The 18,218-nt window shown below is 36.6% G+C and overlaps 1 protein-coding gene across 2 annotated transcripts in view; it reads right to left on the bottom strand.

The window, feature by feature from the left end:
- Positions 1-18,218, bottom strand: part of GRID2 (glutamate ionotropic receptor delta type subunit 2) — a 669,865-nt gene that overhangs the window by 530,042 nt on the left and 121,605 nt on the right. For both annotated transcript variants that reach the window (XM_058838035.1, XM_058838036.1), the window contains exon 2: positions 3,731-3,886. In XM_058838035.1, coding sequence (XP_058694018.1) covers positions 3,731-3,886 — 156 coding nt within the window. The remainder of the gene's footprint in view (positions 1-3,730; positions 3,887-18,218) is intronic.

Here is an 18,218-nt window from a genome sequence, read left to right as displayed (position 1 = left end):
CTAAGCACCAGCATAATAAAACTAAGAGAAAGATAAGAGCACAGAGTGATTTTCTGACAAACAAGAAAATAAATGTTGTATTTATTTCAATGAAATTTCCAAGTGAGATAAAAAAGAGTTCACGGAGAAGAAATAGAGAAGCATGTCTTTTATATAAAAAAAAAAATAATTACAGTTTAAGTATGTGTAGAACTCAAACCCTTTTGAATGCCTGTCCCAGCCCAATTTAAATACTGCTGTAAATTGGCGTCTCATGGGAATGAAAGTAAAGATTATACTAATATATATTATTAGCACCAGTATGGATGTAGATCATAATTCCTTGTTTCACAGTGCTAAATCACTGCCTAGCTGCCACACAATACCTGACTATCCCTACTTCTTTCAATATCTATATACAAAGAAAAGTCAAGTTTCTGCTTTTCCCTTGTGATACCCGACATGGTCACAGCATAAAAAGGCCAATCACAATATTTTTCCTCTCTCAATCACACAAATATTTTGAGACACTGCACAGAAGAGTACTATAGATATTGTGAAGCATTTATATTGAAGAAAGAAAGAAAGAGAGAGAGAGGAAGGAAACTGCCATATTGGACGTTTCCACAGGCATCTCTGTGACAAATCTCAGCGACTGGGCTGCATCTTCCACAAGGGCACAGGATGAACCACTCTTGCTTTTGGCCCTTTCTGGGGCCAGCAGAAGGGAAAACTAATTTTCCTAACTTCAAGAATTTTATCTCCTGTGTCTGTGCACTAGAACATGCCCAGAAAGGGTCCCCAAGGGCACTTCCAGTGATATTATGGGGCATGCCATTTACAGGTCTTCTAGGATAAAACCACTCAGCTTTGCTGCAGTATCATCCCCCCAGTCAGAGCTTAAAGAGATGCCCTAAGGTACAAGTGCAAGACATTTAAGGGCACCATAATAACTCAAAAACAGATTCAGCAGGAAGAACACAGTACTGCACAGCTGGCAAACTTCTCAAATTACTTAATCTTTACGTCCCAAAATCACTGTGAAGTGTCTGAGTGTTTCTGTTTACATTGTTTGGGAGTTAGTTGCCAATTTCACTAATAAAGTGAAATAAGAGAAATTATGCAGATGGCCCATTACTGCATCATTATGAAAAATAACTCTGTACCTAATGTCTTGTTTCATGAGGACTTTGCTCATGACTTCTTGGTCTACTGAAATTCACAGTCCTAGGCAAATACTTTATTCTTCTCTATTGATTGAAAAGGTCAGTTTAAAGACAAATTCAAACCAATTTTAAGCTATTATTACAGATCTAATGCTTTAAATAAGCATTTTACCAGCCATTAAAATTTGAGGGTTTTAAAGGCTCTTCTGTAGTTTATACAATAAGAAAAAGTGTAAACCATAAAAAACTCCAGATATTGTGGCCTAAAAAAGCCATTCCTATAAAAATAATTAAAACAGAAAATACTAAATTAAATGAATAGTGAATAGTATATTTTTTGAACATTTAGGCTCTGCTTGGTAGGACAAGCCATGAACCTCAGACTAGTGGTGTTATGATTCCAAGGAAACGATCATGCTTGCACGAAAAAGGCAAGTTAGAGAACACTGAATGTCACACATGGAAAAATATGAGATTTAGTCTTGTTCTAGTATTTCTTTTACAAATAAAGGACCAGAATGGCCTTAATGTTTAAATGAACCTTTTTCTCTGGTGTTCAGTACAGCGCACTTTTACTAAGTATTTGTCCGAGTTACAAACCATGCCAGTATGCCACTTTTGGCAATATGTGGCAAAAGTTAGAGTGGTTCCCTTCCCTGTTACTATAATTTATAAGAAATGCAATTAAGAGCAGGGGATGAGTGATCTAGACATACAGAAAAGGAGAAAGGCAAGAAACTGGTGCCAAGTAATCAAATTATTACGTTGGAGCCTCTGCCTGTGTTCAGTTAAAACAAAACACATTAACTGTGGTAAAATATTTTAACAAACAAAATGTCAGCAATACATTCATGCAAAAGATGAAAACCTTTGTTCTTCACTTGAATTATTCCAAACAAAAGACAGGGTCCTTAAAAGATAGGGAATCTGATATTTGCTATTTACAAGAAACAGTTTTTACTGGAAAATATTGAACTCATCAATATTGTAACAGACCTTTCTTCTCCCCAACAGATGGTAATGAAATTTATGTCAAATCTGCTCCATCCACATTTCAAATGTTGACTATACTTTCAAAAATGACAAATGCAACTTCTGCATAAAATAATAACTAAATATTGAAATATTGAGTCTTTAGCTCCTTTGGAATGTCCTACTTTACTAGGCACTCTTAGCTTCTCCAAGTTAAAACGTAACTTCGTAAAATAGGTTGCAATTACTCCATCACAATGATACAGGAAATTAATTGCTAAGTTTCAAAGTCAATTAATGCTAAGCACAGTATCAGCTAGCATTATCCATCCTGGATTAAAAAAAAAAAAAAAAAAAAAAGCTTAAATATCAACAATGTAGAAAGCATCTTAAAAAGGTTGAGCTCACTTAGTCATTTTCCCCTCTGAATTCTAAAAGTATTGGCTAGTTCTAGTTTCTATGCTAGCCTTAGATTGAAAGAGATGGAATTGATTCTAATTGGAATACTTTCAAAATCATGTCTTTTTCTGCTTCATCCCTATCAAGCACAGACTGCAATATTTCTAATTACTCAGATCTATCTACTTGTAAAATTTACCAGAAAAAAAAATTGCTAAATTAATAAATTCTCCAAAAATAAGAATGTCATTGACAAAAGCCAACAAAATAAGCATTAAAGGCTTTTTCATTAGCATTGCCTTGTCAATAATCCATTGTAGGCAAACCTTTGACTTCACAAATATCAGAGCAACTAATTGCATATTCCCTTAAATCTCAAGTGTCAATACAGAGCCAATAATAATATAAGAAATCATCAAAATTTAGTTTTGTTTTTAAGAAAAATTTACTAATATACCTGCAAGTAAATAACTTTGGTATCTCAGGCAGAAGTTAGTGTGCCAGAAGAGCAAACAAATAACAAATGCTTAAACCTCAAATTAGAATCCATGTTTGCTAAAGACTTCTCCCTGTCTTTCCAGGGAACGGCTCAGATTTACTAATTCAGCTCAGAGGATTTCAAATATTACTTTCCATTATCATCCTTCTGCTATCGAAGGAACCCAAAGCAATGTCACAATCCCTTGTCCAGTAATTGTGGAATGACACAAAGGACAGGCTAAGAACAAAATCACATTGGACACGGGCAACATAGAGTCATCAGGTTCTCTCTAATCCCTCCTTTAAAATATGCCACTTTTCCAGGTGTGTGGGTTGAAAAGGTTATCAACACAACAACCCATATTTCCCAACAAATTGCCATTAGTTTGCACAAAATTAAACCAAAAAGTAGTAGGAAGTAGTCATCATTTTGACAAGTAACTTCAAAACAACCTGGAAAAGAGGAAAGATGTAGGCAAAGTGTTGTACGACTTATCACATTTCAATTTCAGCCTACAAATAGAAAATGGATAAAAGCTGACTTTGTAGCCGTAAGTCACTAGGACCAACACAAACTAAAGCAGTTAAATCCAAAATCAAATTATTTTTGCGATATTTCATATTAAAAGAAGCCAACAAAAATGACAAATTCCCATAAAGCTAGGAAACTACCAGGGTAATATTTTTCATGTCGGTGAGGAAACAACAGCAGGAAATCTCTTTAGTTGTCCTACCTTCTTGAACCGCCTGGAAAGGATTGTTGCCATCCACAAATGTCACTGAACATGTGATTTTCTCTGTTTGTAAGATTTCATCGTTCTGGTTGAGATCAGCAACTGCCATTCGAAAAACTTCCTCATCTTTTTTAGCAGATTCATCAAAAATTGCCCCTGTGGAGGAAAAAAAGAAAAAGAACGAAAAATCACCTTGCACCTTTCACCTGCAGTATCCCAAAGCATTAATCATAAACACTTTGGACATTTTTTTTGCTAGAATATCATCCCTTCCTCACTCCTCAAGAACAGTTCTTTCTGCACAGAGCCTCAAAGTTACTTCACAATATACAGAATTCTTACATTTTGACTTAATCTAAGTCAAAAATGGAAGAGAAGCATTGATTCCAGCTAGAAATATTGGGGGAAACTAGTTAGGTACAAAGCAAATGATCTGCATAAGTACATGGCCGTGAAATGAGAATTGAGTTTCTTCCAAAGGTGGTATTTAATATACTGAATACCACAGTGGGCTAGGATCTACATCACTTCTACTGACAATTAAAAAATATAAAGCTCAAACAATGTGAGGATAAGCCTAAAAAGGTAGCAGCACTGGGAAAACAAGGTAGAATTGACACTCACGATCAATAGACAGGTCAGCAGCCAATATAAATTATTTCAGGTGTAATACCTCGAGGATTTGCAAAACAACATCTCCAGCTAATTGTCTGACTACTGAAGTCAATAAGTTAAATTTAAATGGTTACTTAAAATAAGTTCTGCCTTTATAAATCTCACAGAAAGTGAATGTTCTGCCTATTTATTCAAAATATTTAAGCAGAACATTGTAAACAGGGAACCAATAAACTCAAGAGGAGCTAGCAGAGTGAGAGTGCCCAGCTCTCACTTAGCCAGTTCTTCAGGTGTATTGAAAAGGAATTCCAAGGCTAATCCAGAGCTTTTAAGCTTTCTTTCTTTAAACTAAAGCATCACTTTTAACATCACTGATTTCCTATCATTTCACACTTGCTTTTTCTATGAACTATTTATCCAGAGATGGCTTGAACTATGGTGTTATAGTCCTATGACAAGTGCAAGATTGTTTGAAACCTTAAAATCAAGGCTATTAGATTTTCAAGCACTTTTAAAGCTTTCAATTCCAGGCAGGAGATTAGAGGCACAGAAGGGTTGCTTCAAAACCAGACTTTTGGAAACTGTGTTTATTTATTCATTCTTGAGTGTCTGCTGTCAGTACAGAACCCAGCTAAGGCAGTGAATGTGTCAAGGCAAACAAAGACAACAGAGAATACTAGCACAGATGACTGCAGGTAAACACCCGCAATCAGTGCTGGAAAGAACTGAAAATGATTCATTTAGAGAAAATGGTACTTTAAGATAAATAAATTTCATACACAGTTTTTGCTGTGTGTTTCCCAGTGACCTCTGACACTCATCTCCCTGCCAGCACCACTCATCCTTCATGAGCATCATCTCTTCCTACAATCTGACCGCGTTGACTCCAGCATTTTCACTCCTGAAGCTCCTACCATCTGGAACAGCTGTTCTTTACCTCTCCACCTCATTCACCTGTCATCTCTGTGCAAATCTCAGTTGAAAACATTCATTTTTCCCCTTGCCCCTGCTCTATTTTCCTTTGTTTTATTTAGCTCCATAAAGCAAAGCTGCACATGGCTGAGAACATGCTTGGTATGCAAGATATTACAAACCCTGTCTTCTCCACAAAACAGCTATTTGAGGATACATGTAGCATTTAAGGGGACAAGAAATTGTGTCCAAGATGCATCTTAAAACATGCTTCTTACCCCATGGAACTCAAACAAAACCCACACAGGCTTCACTTGGGGGTTACAGCTATACTGACAATAATGACATAGCCCTGCAAACATTTGACGGAACAATTCTACACGGCTACTTAGTAACAAGGGTAAATAAGGGGGAAAAAAGAATTGGAAAATAATTATAGTAATTAGTAAAATTCTATCCCTGTAGAGTAATTCTGCCACAAATGCTATACTGTAAAGAAGTGAACATACACAGATTTCATGCACACACAGGGCAGCTGTCGACTGTGTTGCAGAACAGCATGGCAAAACAAAGATCTTCCAGCCAACACTGAGGAGTACAGCTTCTTATTCAACAGATGGGAAATACCATCTTAAGCCTGGCATGGTCCCCCAAAATAATCCAGGTCATTTTTTGATTAGAGGATACAGCAAAGTGCCAGGTAACTAGGTTTCTTTTATATGTGTCATCATAAAAATACCTTTCAGCATCTTTGCCCTTCCACTAGGCAACAGAACTGCTGCCAAGATAATCCTGGACTGGTGAATCCATCCAGGTTCTCAACAGATGAGCTTTCTTGACAAGCTTGTCCTTCTTTCGCACACAGATATTCCTGATAAACTCCTATGCTTTTTCTCCAGTTTCTCAGCCTGAAACAAGCCCTACCTCCGGCAGCACATGAATATATAAAGGACCGGGTTAGATCAAACTCCATGCTGTTTTCACAAGTGCTGTTGTTTCTCACTCGAGTACAATTTCTCCACTTTTGTTCTGACCACTGCTTATGTTTTTATGGCTCCATATTTCAGGCAAATTTCAAAACTGCTCCAATAACCAATACTGTATTGGACATTTTAATGAAACGTCCAATGTCATCACACGTGTTCTAGTGTAGGAATATCTCCATAAAATAAAACACAGATACATAAAACACATAGTATCTCCGTAAGTAAAACACATGGATATATAGGTGAATTGCCAAAAAAGTTCTAAACATAGTTCATGTCTGAGCATCCAAGCAGGAATTAGATTGTTTCCCTTAAAAAATTCAGGCCTTATTCATTAGAGTATCTAACTACTCTACACAAAAAGCCTTTTAAGATATAATAAAGATTACTCTGTTCCTTTCAGGAGATGGCAGTGCACAGCAGCACATACATTACCCTTTCAAACAGTGATAAGAGAAATTTTATTATGCAATTGATTTTCAAAATTTAATTTCAGTTGTTATATAAAATTGAAAACCGAAAAGCAAAAGAAAGCCAAGCCACAAAATCCCTGAATCATTTTTAAATTGTTGCTATTCCCACATATAGATATAATTTTATTTCCTTGTTTCAGCTGTTTTTCATGTGTCTGTGTATCTCTCTATATGACAGAGTGGGATGGAAAATATTTTTGCTTACTTCCTAAAAGAAAAGCCATGTCAATGAAAAGATGTAAGTGTTTGGACAGTGCTAAAGCATTGCTGGAATATTTTCCATTTTTTGTCATTTCAGGAATTATCCTCTAGTTTACAGGACTGATCTTTCTAATGTGAAAGAGGTATATAAAGATTTTTTTACCTGTAGCTCAATATGCAGCCTTTAACTTAAGGTTAACTTAAACCTTATGTATGAGGTAGGATATTTTCTTGCCAAGGCCTGAAGTCTGAAGATTTTATGTGTATTCTTCAATATATTGTCATTCAGCCAAGTCAAACAACACAAATGAACAAATAAAGGGTATCAGATTTTCAAATTGCTTCCCTAGTGAGACCTATATGCTCTCTCATTTCTTCATGTAGAGCTGGAAATGAGAGAACTGGGATGACCACAAGCTTACTTGGAGTACATGTCTAGAATGAATCCTTTCGGCCATAAGAAAAATTGTTACAGAAAGTAATAACAGCTGAGGAGAAGAAGACAATTATTTCTATAGAGACTGTAAGGCACTTACTTTCTAGAAAAATGATGCAACAACACTATTTACAAAGGGAGAAAATCTTCAAAATTATACAAAAGTAATGCTGTTCATTTCTCTTCCAGTCCCACTGCTCATCTCAGCTGGAAGTGGCCTCACACCAAACCTGTCATTTCTAACTACGCTCAAGGAGCATTCCCATGATTGCATCAGGAGCCGACAAGCTGACACAGCAACTACTCTGCACAGTTTCCCCCTCCTGTTTTATTAGCATGTCATTACTTCTAGCTTTATTTCAGAATTGGGATGAGGACAGCACAAACATAATTCTCTCCTGGCTTTTTAAAAACCCTCAGCACATCAATAATGTCATGTGGTTTAGCAGAGAATTCTTTGCATTTAACTATCTCATTTGCACTCAGCCATGCCACCAAAAATCTGTCATTTTAAGTTAACAGAGACCAAATCAGAGAAATGCTCAATAAGTTCAAATACCAATAACATAATTAGATCAACTTCTCAAAGATCCCTTGTGCTACTGACCACACCAAAAAAATATAAGTCAAATTAGATATTATCAGCTATTTCTAGAGTGATTTGATCAGTCTTGTGGAATCAGTCCAGAAAACAAAAATGTGAGGGAAATGCATCATGATTGCAAGGATGAAGACAGAAGAGATTTAAACCACTGATCATCTTTCTATCAACAAAGAAAGGACAAAGTCCACTGCTTCAAGTGTTCTTAAGTGCTATAATTTTATTACATATGAAATTACGACATTTCTGGACCTCAGTGCCCCATATTAGTCCCAGAAAATTAAGTACCCTATTTCAAAGAGCACATGGATTAAATGCCATTGTGAATTGAGGTCACAGTTCAATTTCAGCACGTGTTTGATTTTCACCTTCTAACATTGCACACACCCCTCTCACCAATAAAAGCCATAAATGCTTTGCTCAGTAATTGACTAGTTCATTCCAGGAATGTTTGGAGAGAAAAGAAAATGGGGAAGCCTACATAGAAACTTTTTGAGTGACTATCTCATGTTCTCAGCAGCTCCCGATTCTACGACTATTCTTCGCGCCAACTTTTTCCAGTGTCTGAATCCAATTCCACTGTGTTTTCTCAACTGCTGCTATTGAATTATTATTCTGAATGAGAAACTCTACAGTGCTGCTGGGAGAAGGATGGATGTGCTGTTAATACTCAGAACTGGAAGTTGAGAGTTTTGACTTTTCACGGCAGATCTCATCTGAAATGTCCTTCAGATATATGAGCTCATTGCTGCAGGTCCAGCTCCCCAGTATCAAAAAAGGTTAGGAAACATTAATTTCTAAAGGCCTAAGACTGGTATATCTGAGATTCTCAGATACATTTTAGAACCAAATCTCATGTTATTTCTAGTTCATGTGAATCATCTGGTTGGGAAAATTTGTATCAAATCCATTCATTTTTAACTACAGTGGCAAATGCCTGGGTATACTGCATACTGCCATTTCTGATTTACTGAATATATGCATGCAGCCTTAGGCCAGCTATAATGGTATTATTGTCAACAACAACAAGAGGGACTGCAGGAGTTTTAGAAGAGAGGGGCTGAAGTAATGTAGGAATTTAGGAAGTCATATACAGACTCCTTGCTTTGTGCATGCAGCTCCCATTATCACGGAATTCAACATGCACTCATAGAATTAGACCCTAAATTTCATTGTGACACATTTAGAGCTTCTGTTAAGCTTCTCTATTGACCAAAAGGCAGCTGAGTACATCTTGACTTTGTCAATGAAGGGAAAACAACATGCTTTGCCTTTGTCTTTTAAGTTAACTAAGTTTTAGAAACAGTGTGGCATGCTTAATTTTGTCATTGCAGCATAAAGGGAGCTGAACTCCTCCACCTCCCGTATCAGGAGGGAGCTCCCAGCAGACGTGTCCTGAGCCACCTCACACGTCAGGCTGCGGATGCTGAGCGCAGCACAGGGCTCAGTCGCTGAGCCCCACAGTCCCTGGGGACCATGGCTGCCTCACCGGGGGCCCGTGTGGGGCTTTAGCTCAGGGCACAGCCAATCCTGTGCATCTGGAATCATCAGCCTCGTGTGTTTGCTCCCCAGAGCCTCCCTGCCCTGCACCACAGGGATCTTAGCACCAGAGTGCATCTAGGTCAAGCTGAAATTTTTGAAAACACTACTTGTTTGTTCATTTTAATTTTTCAAGACTTTCACAGCTCCCATGATGATGTTAAAAGAGACAGCAGGGTAGGCTGAGGAGCACCTGCACCATCTCCTTCTGCAGAGAAAGTAATGTCTCCATGGCCACCAAACTGTAAAGGTATGATTTGTCTTTCTGCTTTACATATCTCTTATTTTAACAAGCCCAAAAAAGACATTGAGCAAAATGTTAGCACATACCTTCCACTATTTATCATTGGACATATAAAAGAAAATTGAAACAATCAGCTTAAGAGAATATATTTACCAACCCTAAATCTACACATATGTATGGAAGTTCTACTTGTTACTTTTAGCAGCACAGATGAGACCAGAAAAACTTCCCTACAGTTTTTTTTTATTACCACTGACACAAGACAGATCAACTTAGAGAAGCATCAGGCCTACTGTCATTTTTCCAATGGAGTTTTGTAAAGATCTGCTTTGGGTAGAGAAGAGTGACTATTTTCCCAGGCCATGAGCAGAGCAATGCCTGTTTCCCTGAGATCAGTGGCACTGGGTGACCATTCATTACATATGCCTGCATACAAATCGCTTCTACCTCCAGAATGCATTGATTAAACAACAACTGTATCCATTTTTAATGTAATGGGGGAAAAAAAAAAGCAGCAGAGAAATTATTAAATATAAAGGTCCACACTTAATCAGAATATGTGGGATTGAAAAAAACCACCCCTAAACAAAACTCCCCACATTATTTTCTAGGGAAGCCACCCTCCCTCAATCTTGCCATCTAGTTCTGCAGTCTGGTGAAAGTATATAAACAGTATATTAGTGGTTAATTGATTAAGAGAAACTACCTTTTTAGTTGGACACAACAGTTAAACCAAGGATTAAAGAGCTGGACGGGAGACTGAAAGTCTTCCCTGCTCACACCAAAGTTCAGCAAACACTTTTTTGAATGTATAAACCTAAATTTAGGTTTATGAATAGTCTCCCTCAAGTTCCACCCGGAAACAAGATTCTGCTGAGCTTCATACAGTGCTTCCAAATTTGTGTGGCACCACTTACCCAAACCACTGCAAAAGATACCTCTGCTCCTTCTGGAAGCTACACCATAAAAACACACAGTCCATTTCTGTTCTTTTTATAAGTGTTTAAGCCGTTCTCAGATCAGCTATATGACTGGAATATCACAAAAGTGATAAAGCAACTCATTCTCTTTATTGTTTTCATTTTCTAACCTGAAATACTGGAAACAGAGGTGAAGGAGGAATTTTACAGGTGTCTCAATCTGCCAAATTGCTAGAGGCGAAGTCTGTTTGAAATACGAAGAAAGTCAGAAGAATGCAGTTATCATCTAAATACAGAAAAGTCTCTCCATTCTTCTGCCAAAACATGGTTGTTTTTTACTGTCCCAATCTCAAGTAAAACAACCAATACAGTTCTGCTTGGCTTTGAAAACTGTTATTTGTTTTAAATTATTTGACTTCAGGAAGTTATCCACTGTATTGCACCTTCTCCTTTTTGTTGTACGTGGAACATAGCAACCAAGCTTTGGAAGAATGGTGGCTTGACAGGTTGAAAATTAAATTAAGAAATGAAGACTCTACTTTTTCAGAATTTCTGAACAGATTTACATACAGTAAGAGCTAATGTTTCAGGTGTTTTATGTCAAACATACAAATTATAAGGTGATAGCAAATTGCTAGGTAAGGTGGGACACAAGCCTGAAGGTACAGAATTAACTGTCTTTGCCCTGCCTTAATCTAATTTTAGTATGATTGGAGGCAGTCTGGGGTCAGTTTATCTGCACACAATGTGCTAGAGTTCTGTGGAGCTCAGGAAATTTTGAAAATTACTGCTGACAGTTTACAATACCAGAATATGCACTGGATATTTTTGCTGTTTAACTCTACAACAACATTGTGGATACACATCAGCATCATTGGAAATTATGTTCACATTTGGAAAGAACAGAATTAACGATCTCATCCTCCTTATTTACACTGTCTGTCAGGCACATATGCACAAGCACAAACTCCTTCCAATCACCACTGAATTATTTTAAGCACATCCTGACAAGATATTTCTAACTGACCTCAAGTCCTAAACTATCATTTTACCCTTATATTTAATTCAGCAAATGGTACAATTTGTCAAAATCATCTGCTGAATCTTGTTAATGTCATTTAAAAACCAGCTGTCATTTGCCAGTCCCTTTTTCTGATGTGTTATTGTTGGCTATGAAGTATAAGAAAGAGGAAATACAGAGGGAGAGGAAGGAAAAACATTGTGGTCCTACCAAGAAATGCACTTCATAGGACATCATGAATTAGAAGGGACCCACAAGGATCAAAGTTCAGCTCCTAGCCTGGCAACAGACCAGTCCTAAAAATCACACCATGAGACATCTATTTGGATGCATTTTTTCTTATGCAACATACAACCAACGGCATCTTGAAAAGCAGTTCTATAATATCTCCAGGTAAATAATAAAGTCCCTTCTCAACTGCTTGATATTCTCATTAACTTAAGGGTTCTCAAGTAGAAAAAGTGTGTAAACTATATGTAACTATTATATCAAAGAAATAACAATTAACACACACCTTGTTTATCTTTTTAAGAGTTAATTGATTGCACAAATTGCAGAGCCACAAAGAATTTGTCCCTGCAGATTGAAAAGTGCTGCATAAGCACTTGGAGCATTGGGGACCGCTAACTACTTTTGTAAATGCAGCAGGGCACAATGTTGTCATCATATCGACAATATATTTTATACACAATGTACCTTTCACAGCATAAGAATTAAGACATCTTCTGTGCACTGTTCCACTCCAGACTTGATGTGGTGATTAACTACAGTGATAACATCTTCACATTCATTATGCAACAAATGAGCTGATAATAATGAGAAGCTTTTCATGTTTCCTATCATATCCATAACTATCAAGTTAGGGTCTAGCTGTGAAAAGCATCTGGTTTGGTAGATAGACTTGCCATATTATTAATACCCCATATAGAAAGTTAATGTGATAATCATAAATTTACTGAATAGTATCCACATTATTTAAAAAAAAAAGAATATTAGAAAACAACCTTATAACATTTTCAGAAGTTTTTAAACATTGTTTAAATGCTAGTTCAGACCCAGCACAAACACTGATTCGATGCACTATTTCATCATTCTTATTAGCCCCTCTACCTGTTAATGGAAGAGCACCTCACAAAGCATCAACAAGGATGACTGCATCCTAGAAAAAAAAAGCACCTAAACAGTTCTTAAGCATTTGTCACTGCCTACTGTCTTCCACTCTCATACTTGTTGCTCTGCTTATGTGTGCAATTCTGCTTTGTGACTTTTGAAAGACAAATGAATGCTTTAATTAATCAAATGATGCAGACTGCTAGGTCGGGATGGAGAGAAGACTGCTGCCAAACCATTTCTTTATGACATGAGGCAGCTGCAGCACCTCACTCCTGTAGCAGCTGAACTTAGTGGAGAATGAGATTGCCAATATGCTGGAGATGTTGTTTAAACACAAACATATGCCTGTGTACACGCACACAGACGTGAATGTACAAAGACTGGAGCGTGAGGTTTTTCAGGAGGGCATTTTCCTGTTCTTCCCTTCCTATTTCACTTTGAAATTTCACAAGCTTTTTGCTGCAAACATTTTAATCATTTCATGGAGTATAGAAGCCTGGCTTACAACACTGAAATACAGGTGTTGACACTAAAGATTGCCATTGGGAGGGTATTACAGAAATAAGAGACTATTTCTTGAGAACCACACAATGTATATATTCAGCCTCCTATTCCCTCTAAAAAAATAAGACAGAGGTGCCAAGTCATCATGACACAGACTCACAGAATGGTTTGGGTTTGAAGGGACCTTTAGAGACCATGGGCAGGCACACTTTTCACCCAATCATATTGTTAAAACCCCTATCCAACCCAACCTTGCATATACCCAATGAGGGAGCGTCTACAACTTGTCTGGGTATCACAGAGAAGTACAGACAGATGACCATTAAATATATTGCTTTTAAAAATCTGATACAATATGCAGGGATCTGAATGCCATGGTTAAGAATTAAATAACACAGGGAAGGAAAGCAGTAATGAGAAACCATTTTATGAGCCCTACTGAATATGCAAAGGCAGACTCTGAAAATAATCCTTTCCTTAAACAGCTTTTCTGTTCTGCTAGAGGAGAGACATTCAGCAAATTTACACACAAACATGGTATTAGAATGGAAGTGGGAGCAACCAAACAAATTAGTCCACTTTCTTGCAAGACAGGACAGGACAGGACTGTCTTGTAGAGGGCAATTTACATTCCAGTTGAAATTAACATACATAACTTCTTTCACTCAGGTCACAAACAGTAATAAATCTGGAAGCAATCTGTTTCCAATTTCAACACAAAAACCACATCCTAAATTGCCCCAAGAAATAATCACTTTCCAAAGAAGGGTACAAATACCCTGTTTCTACAAACATGGTTCTTATTTACGTCTCACTAATCTTGCAGATTTTGCTGAACTAGTGGTACTCCCCTTGATTATATACTTTTTTTTTTTATTTTATCATTTTGGCAAAAGGACAACCCATGTGGCTCTGAAATTTTCTTTGTATATTAATGACCATGGGCTCAAAGTGCCTTCATGATCAAGGACACTGAATACTTAAATTCTTTGTCACTTTCTATAGATGGTGCCCTATCATCTTTGTACTTCTAGTTTGATAGAATATTTCCTACCTTCTCATCATTTACATGTGTGTATAAAAAATAGAGTCTCAAAAAATCTCTCAGACAAGCTGAGAATTTTTTTTTTTAAAAAATCTCACGCAATAAATTATTGTAATGATGTCTCCATTTTAATTTCCATTTCCAGGCAAAATAAGAAGTGGAGAGTAAGAAAAGGTTAATGCCATCCTACATGAGACATATTAGAATATGACCAAAAAAGTCCTCCTTTAAATTTTTTCCACTCTGCTGCAATTTAACTTCACCCTTTGTTTTAACAACCCTACAGTTCTTCAGAAATACAAAGCGCTTTGAAATTCCCTGTCATATGAAATGCCTGTGAATTTGCATTTCCCAAAGCCTCACTGCAAGTCAATTAAAAGCCCAAGCTCTGCTAAAGAGTAGTTTCCAGGGTACTATAAATGTACCTTTTTTTAAGAATCAAGACAGAATTTATGATTTTAGACAGAAACTCTGAAAAATGGAAAACAGATATTTCTTCTATTGGCTCCTGCAATATCAACCTCCAGGACCACAGCTGGAGTAAACTAATTTCCCCAAGATCACAAATACTTTTGTGAAACTAGCCCTGGCATTAGTTTTTTAATGAAACTTAGAACTATGTGCTTGGTTTAAGTTGTCATCTGTCAAGAACAGCTTATAAAAAGCCATATGCAAGTGAATAATTACTTCACTATTTTAGAGATTAAGCAATATTAAGCAGATGTGGAGTGACTTGTTCAGACACTCCATAATAAGTTCCCTGTCAAAATTAGAAGAATCTAATAAAAACCTGATTATTCAAAGTACCTATCTTTATTTCTATCACTTAACACATATAATCTTGGAACACTGATATTAAAATAACAGTAAGTATGCTATTATTATGGCTCCCACTTTATCTGAAAATTTCATTGGAAAAGGGGTTTTTTTTAGTTTGCATTTTTTTGGTTGGAGTTTTAGGAGGAGAGGTTTTAAGTTTTGGTTTGTGTTCTTGGTTTGGATTTTTATTGTTTTTTAACTGAAGTGGCTCTAAACTAAAGGTCACAAATTTGTTTAATGCCTTCAAAATCATTCTAACTTGAACAGATTTGAAGTCTAGTAACTTAGGAAAAGGCTCTCTTTTAAATTTTGAGACCTACTTTAAATCAGGAAAAATGCAAACTAGAAAGCAGGAAAAAAAATAAAATATTAAATTCCACAGGAAAAAAATCTGTCATTAACCATATTCAGATTTGAATATGAAATTTAGAGACTTGAACATTAATAAACTCCAGAAGTGATACTTTCAGAGGTATCAAACTTGTTCTTGTTGCTGCATGATCTCTACTGATCAATTTAAGTTTGTGAGGAGCCAGCCAAAGTGAAAAAGTAGTGTTTTGACAGCAGCTAGTTGTAGGCAACAGATCATATTGAGAAAATTTTCTTATTTACAAAAGTGGTAAAAAGAGAATAAGAAAACTTCCACCTTAATAATAAAATACAGTTCTCTCTTCAACAAAATATTAATATAATTTGAAATAATTCCAGCTACTAACTTTGTGGGAACCAAGACTAAGTTTTTGTTTTCCTCAAGTCAGCAGAACAGTACCTGTAAACAATGTGCATCTTATTTTCTGTCACAAGTGATAAGCACCTAAGTAATAAATAGACTGGGAAACCCAGGAAAGAAAAATAACTGCCTTACTATTCCTGTTATCACTTCTAGTATCAGAAATTCTCCCAGCTCACTAGTTTAAGAAAAAATATTTCTTATGATCTACTTCTGCAACTTTGAGAAAACAACCCCAGTAGTCGCTGCAATATGAACATGAAAGCAAATTAGGAAACTATTTCATGAAGCAGAAGGACATATTACATTCAAGCCTAGAATCTAAATTCTGCTCTCCCCAGCATTTAAATACTTCAGTAGATATATTTAGTTTGATTTTCCAGTCACTTCTGTCTTAAGTCCTTTTTTGGTTTGGGAAACGATGAAGAAACTTAGCTCACATTGACTTTGCCTACAGGTCTGTCACAGGACTAGACATAAAGCTTTAAAATTTGTCTGCGGGTTTTGAATCTCATTATTATCATATTGCTTAATTACCACAGGACCATTTTAATTAGTTACTACTGTATTATTACCAATTAGTACAGAATACTTTGAGTATATTGTGGCACATTTTATCTGGGAGAATGTGTAATTAATTTGTCAAATTAGTCCAAAAGACTACACCAGAACTCTACCTAATATAAATGCTTCTGCACCCATAACTCCTGGTACTCAAATTCCTAATCAGAGGTTAGTAAAAACCCTGTAAAATTATGCTCTGATCCCGGGATTCCCCAGGAGACTGTGCCAAGCACAACTTGTTTTTTAGAATTTTTTTTTTTTTTTTTAAATCTCTCTCGTTGGCCTCTTTCCAAGCAAGAAAAGGGTATCTAAATATTCTGTATTTAATAGCAATAGAAAAGACATTTCTAGGAGTTAGATCTCAGCAGCAGGTATGACTCCTAATCCTTCATTTTTAAAAGTGAGTACAACTTTACTGAGGTCATGATTTCTCATGCCAGATCATCACTGTACAATAATCTATACTTTATAACAAAATAGAGCTAATGTAAGATAAAACTTCTGAGAAAGAGGAAAACTGCACTGCCCAGGATATAAGAATCTGCACATGTTGCATAACAACGGAGCATGTACAAATAACTGGCCTGTAATAAAGGGTAAGAGTAGTTGAAGAAAGGGAACCACAGCAAGTATTCACATCCAGATCTCCTCTTCCTTATCCTCCGTTCCAGACAAAATGTAATGCAAGTCTGTATTCACATATTCAGATCTAAAATCAAATTGTAGGTAGCAATCCACATTTTCATGAACAAAATTTAGCTCCTTTACACTTCAGAGAAAAAAATTCAAACCTCAAAACCAGTTACTAGTCTACAAAGAAAAAGTATTATTCATCAGCATGACAGGTATGTCATGCAACCAAGAGGTATTTCCCTGATTCTAGGATCGTAGAGGATTTTCTTTCAGTATTACTCTTTCAGCCCCTAGTCATCCCAGTGAAACATCTCCTCATGCTTCCTTTTACAGGTTGAAAAAAATAAGCTTTGCAAAGCATCTTACCACTCATACATAAGCATTTCCACTTTTCTATTTTTTTTCCCTTACATACAGATAACAACTTTCCTCTTTGGTCTTAGAAGTAGAATGCCAAAAAAAGATTTCTTGAAGCATAAGGTAGAATTTACATCCAACATTACCCTACTCAGGTTTCTCTTCCCATCCCCCCTTCACTTCCATGGGCTTTGTATCAATAAACTTTGCAGCAGATGCATTTATAGCACTGGTAAAGCTGTTTTTACTGTCCAGAAAGTAACTCAAAGTACCAGGATGCTGCAGTGGTGGCTGGGACATTTCCAAGGGACACGGTTTAAACTCCTGAGAAGGAATAAAACTGAGAAGACATCTTGAGCACTTTTTACTAGTTCTTTGACAATGTTCTAAAGCACAAGAAATACCAGGAGCATTCCTTATTGAATTTTTATTATTCCTTATGCCATTATGAAACACATTCCACTGTGTTTCATAAGTGTTTCACACCTCTACCTCCTGTGGAAGATTCAGGGCTGTATATCCCATAGGACTTCCATACTTCTCTGTTTCCCTCAACTCAGGCAAGAGCCAGGCTTGAAAGCACATCTTTGTCATCAGCTATGCTTACAGAAGGCCGATATATTCTGGCTGAAGTTTCAGCTTTCCTCTTTGTTTATCTCAGAACAAACAAATAAAACCCACATACGCAGTCACTTCTGTGTTTCGGATCTAAGGCCCAGGAGCAGACACAAGTCTGGTGCCTGGGTAACTTCTTGACCTGCTTGCTACATAAAAC

Source organism: Poecile atricapillus, chromosome 4 (genome assembly GCF_030490865.1).
Source record: "Poecile atricapillus isolate bPoeAtr1 chromosome 4, bPoeAtr1.hap1, whole genome shotgun sequence".
NCBI lineage: Eukaryota > Metazoa > Chordata > Aves > Passeriformes > Paridae > Poecile > Poecile atricapillus.
This window is presented reverse-complemented; position numbering and strand designations above follow the sequence as displayed.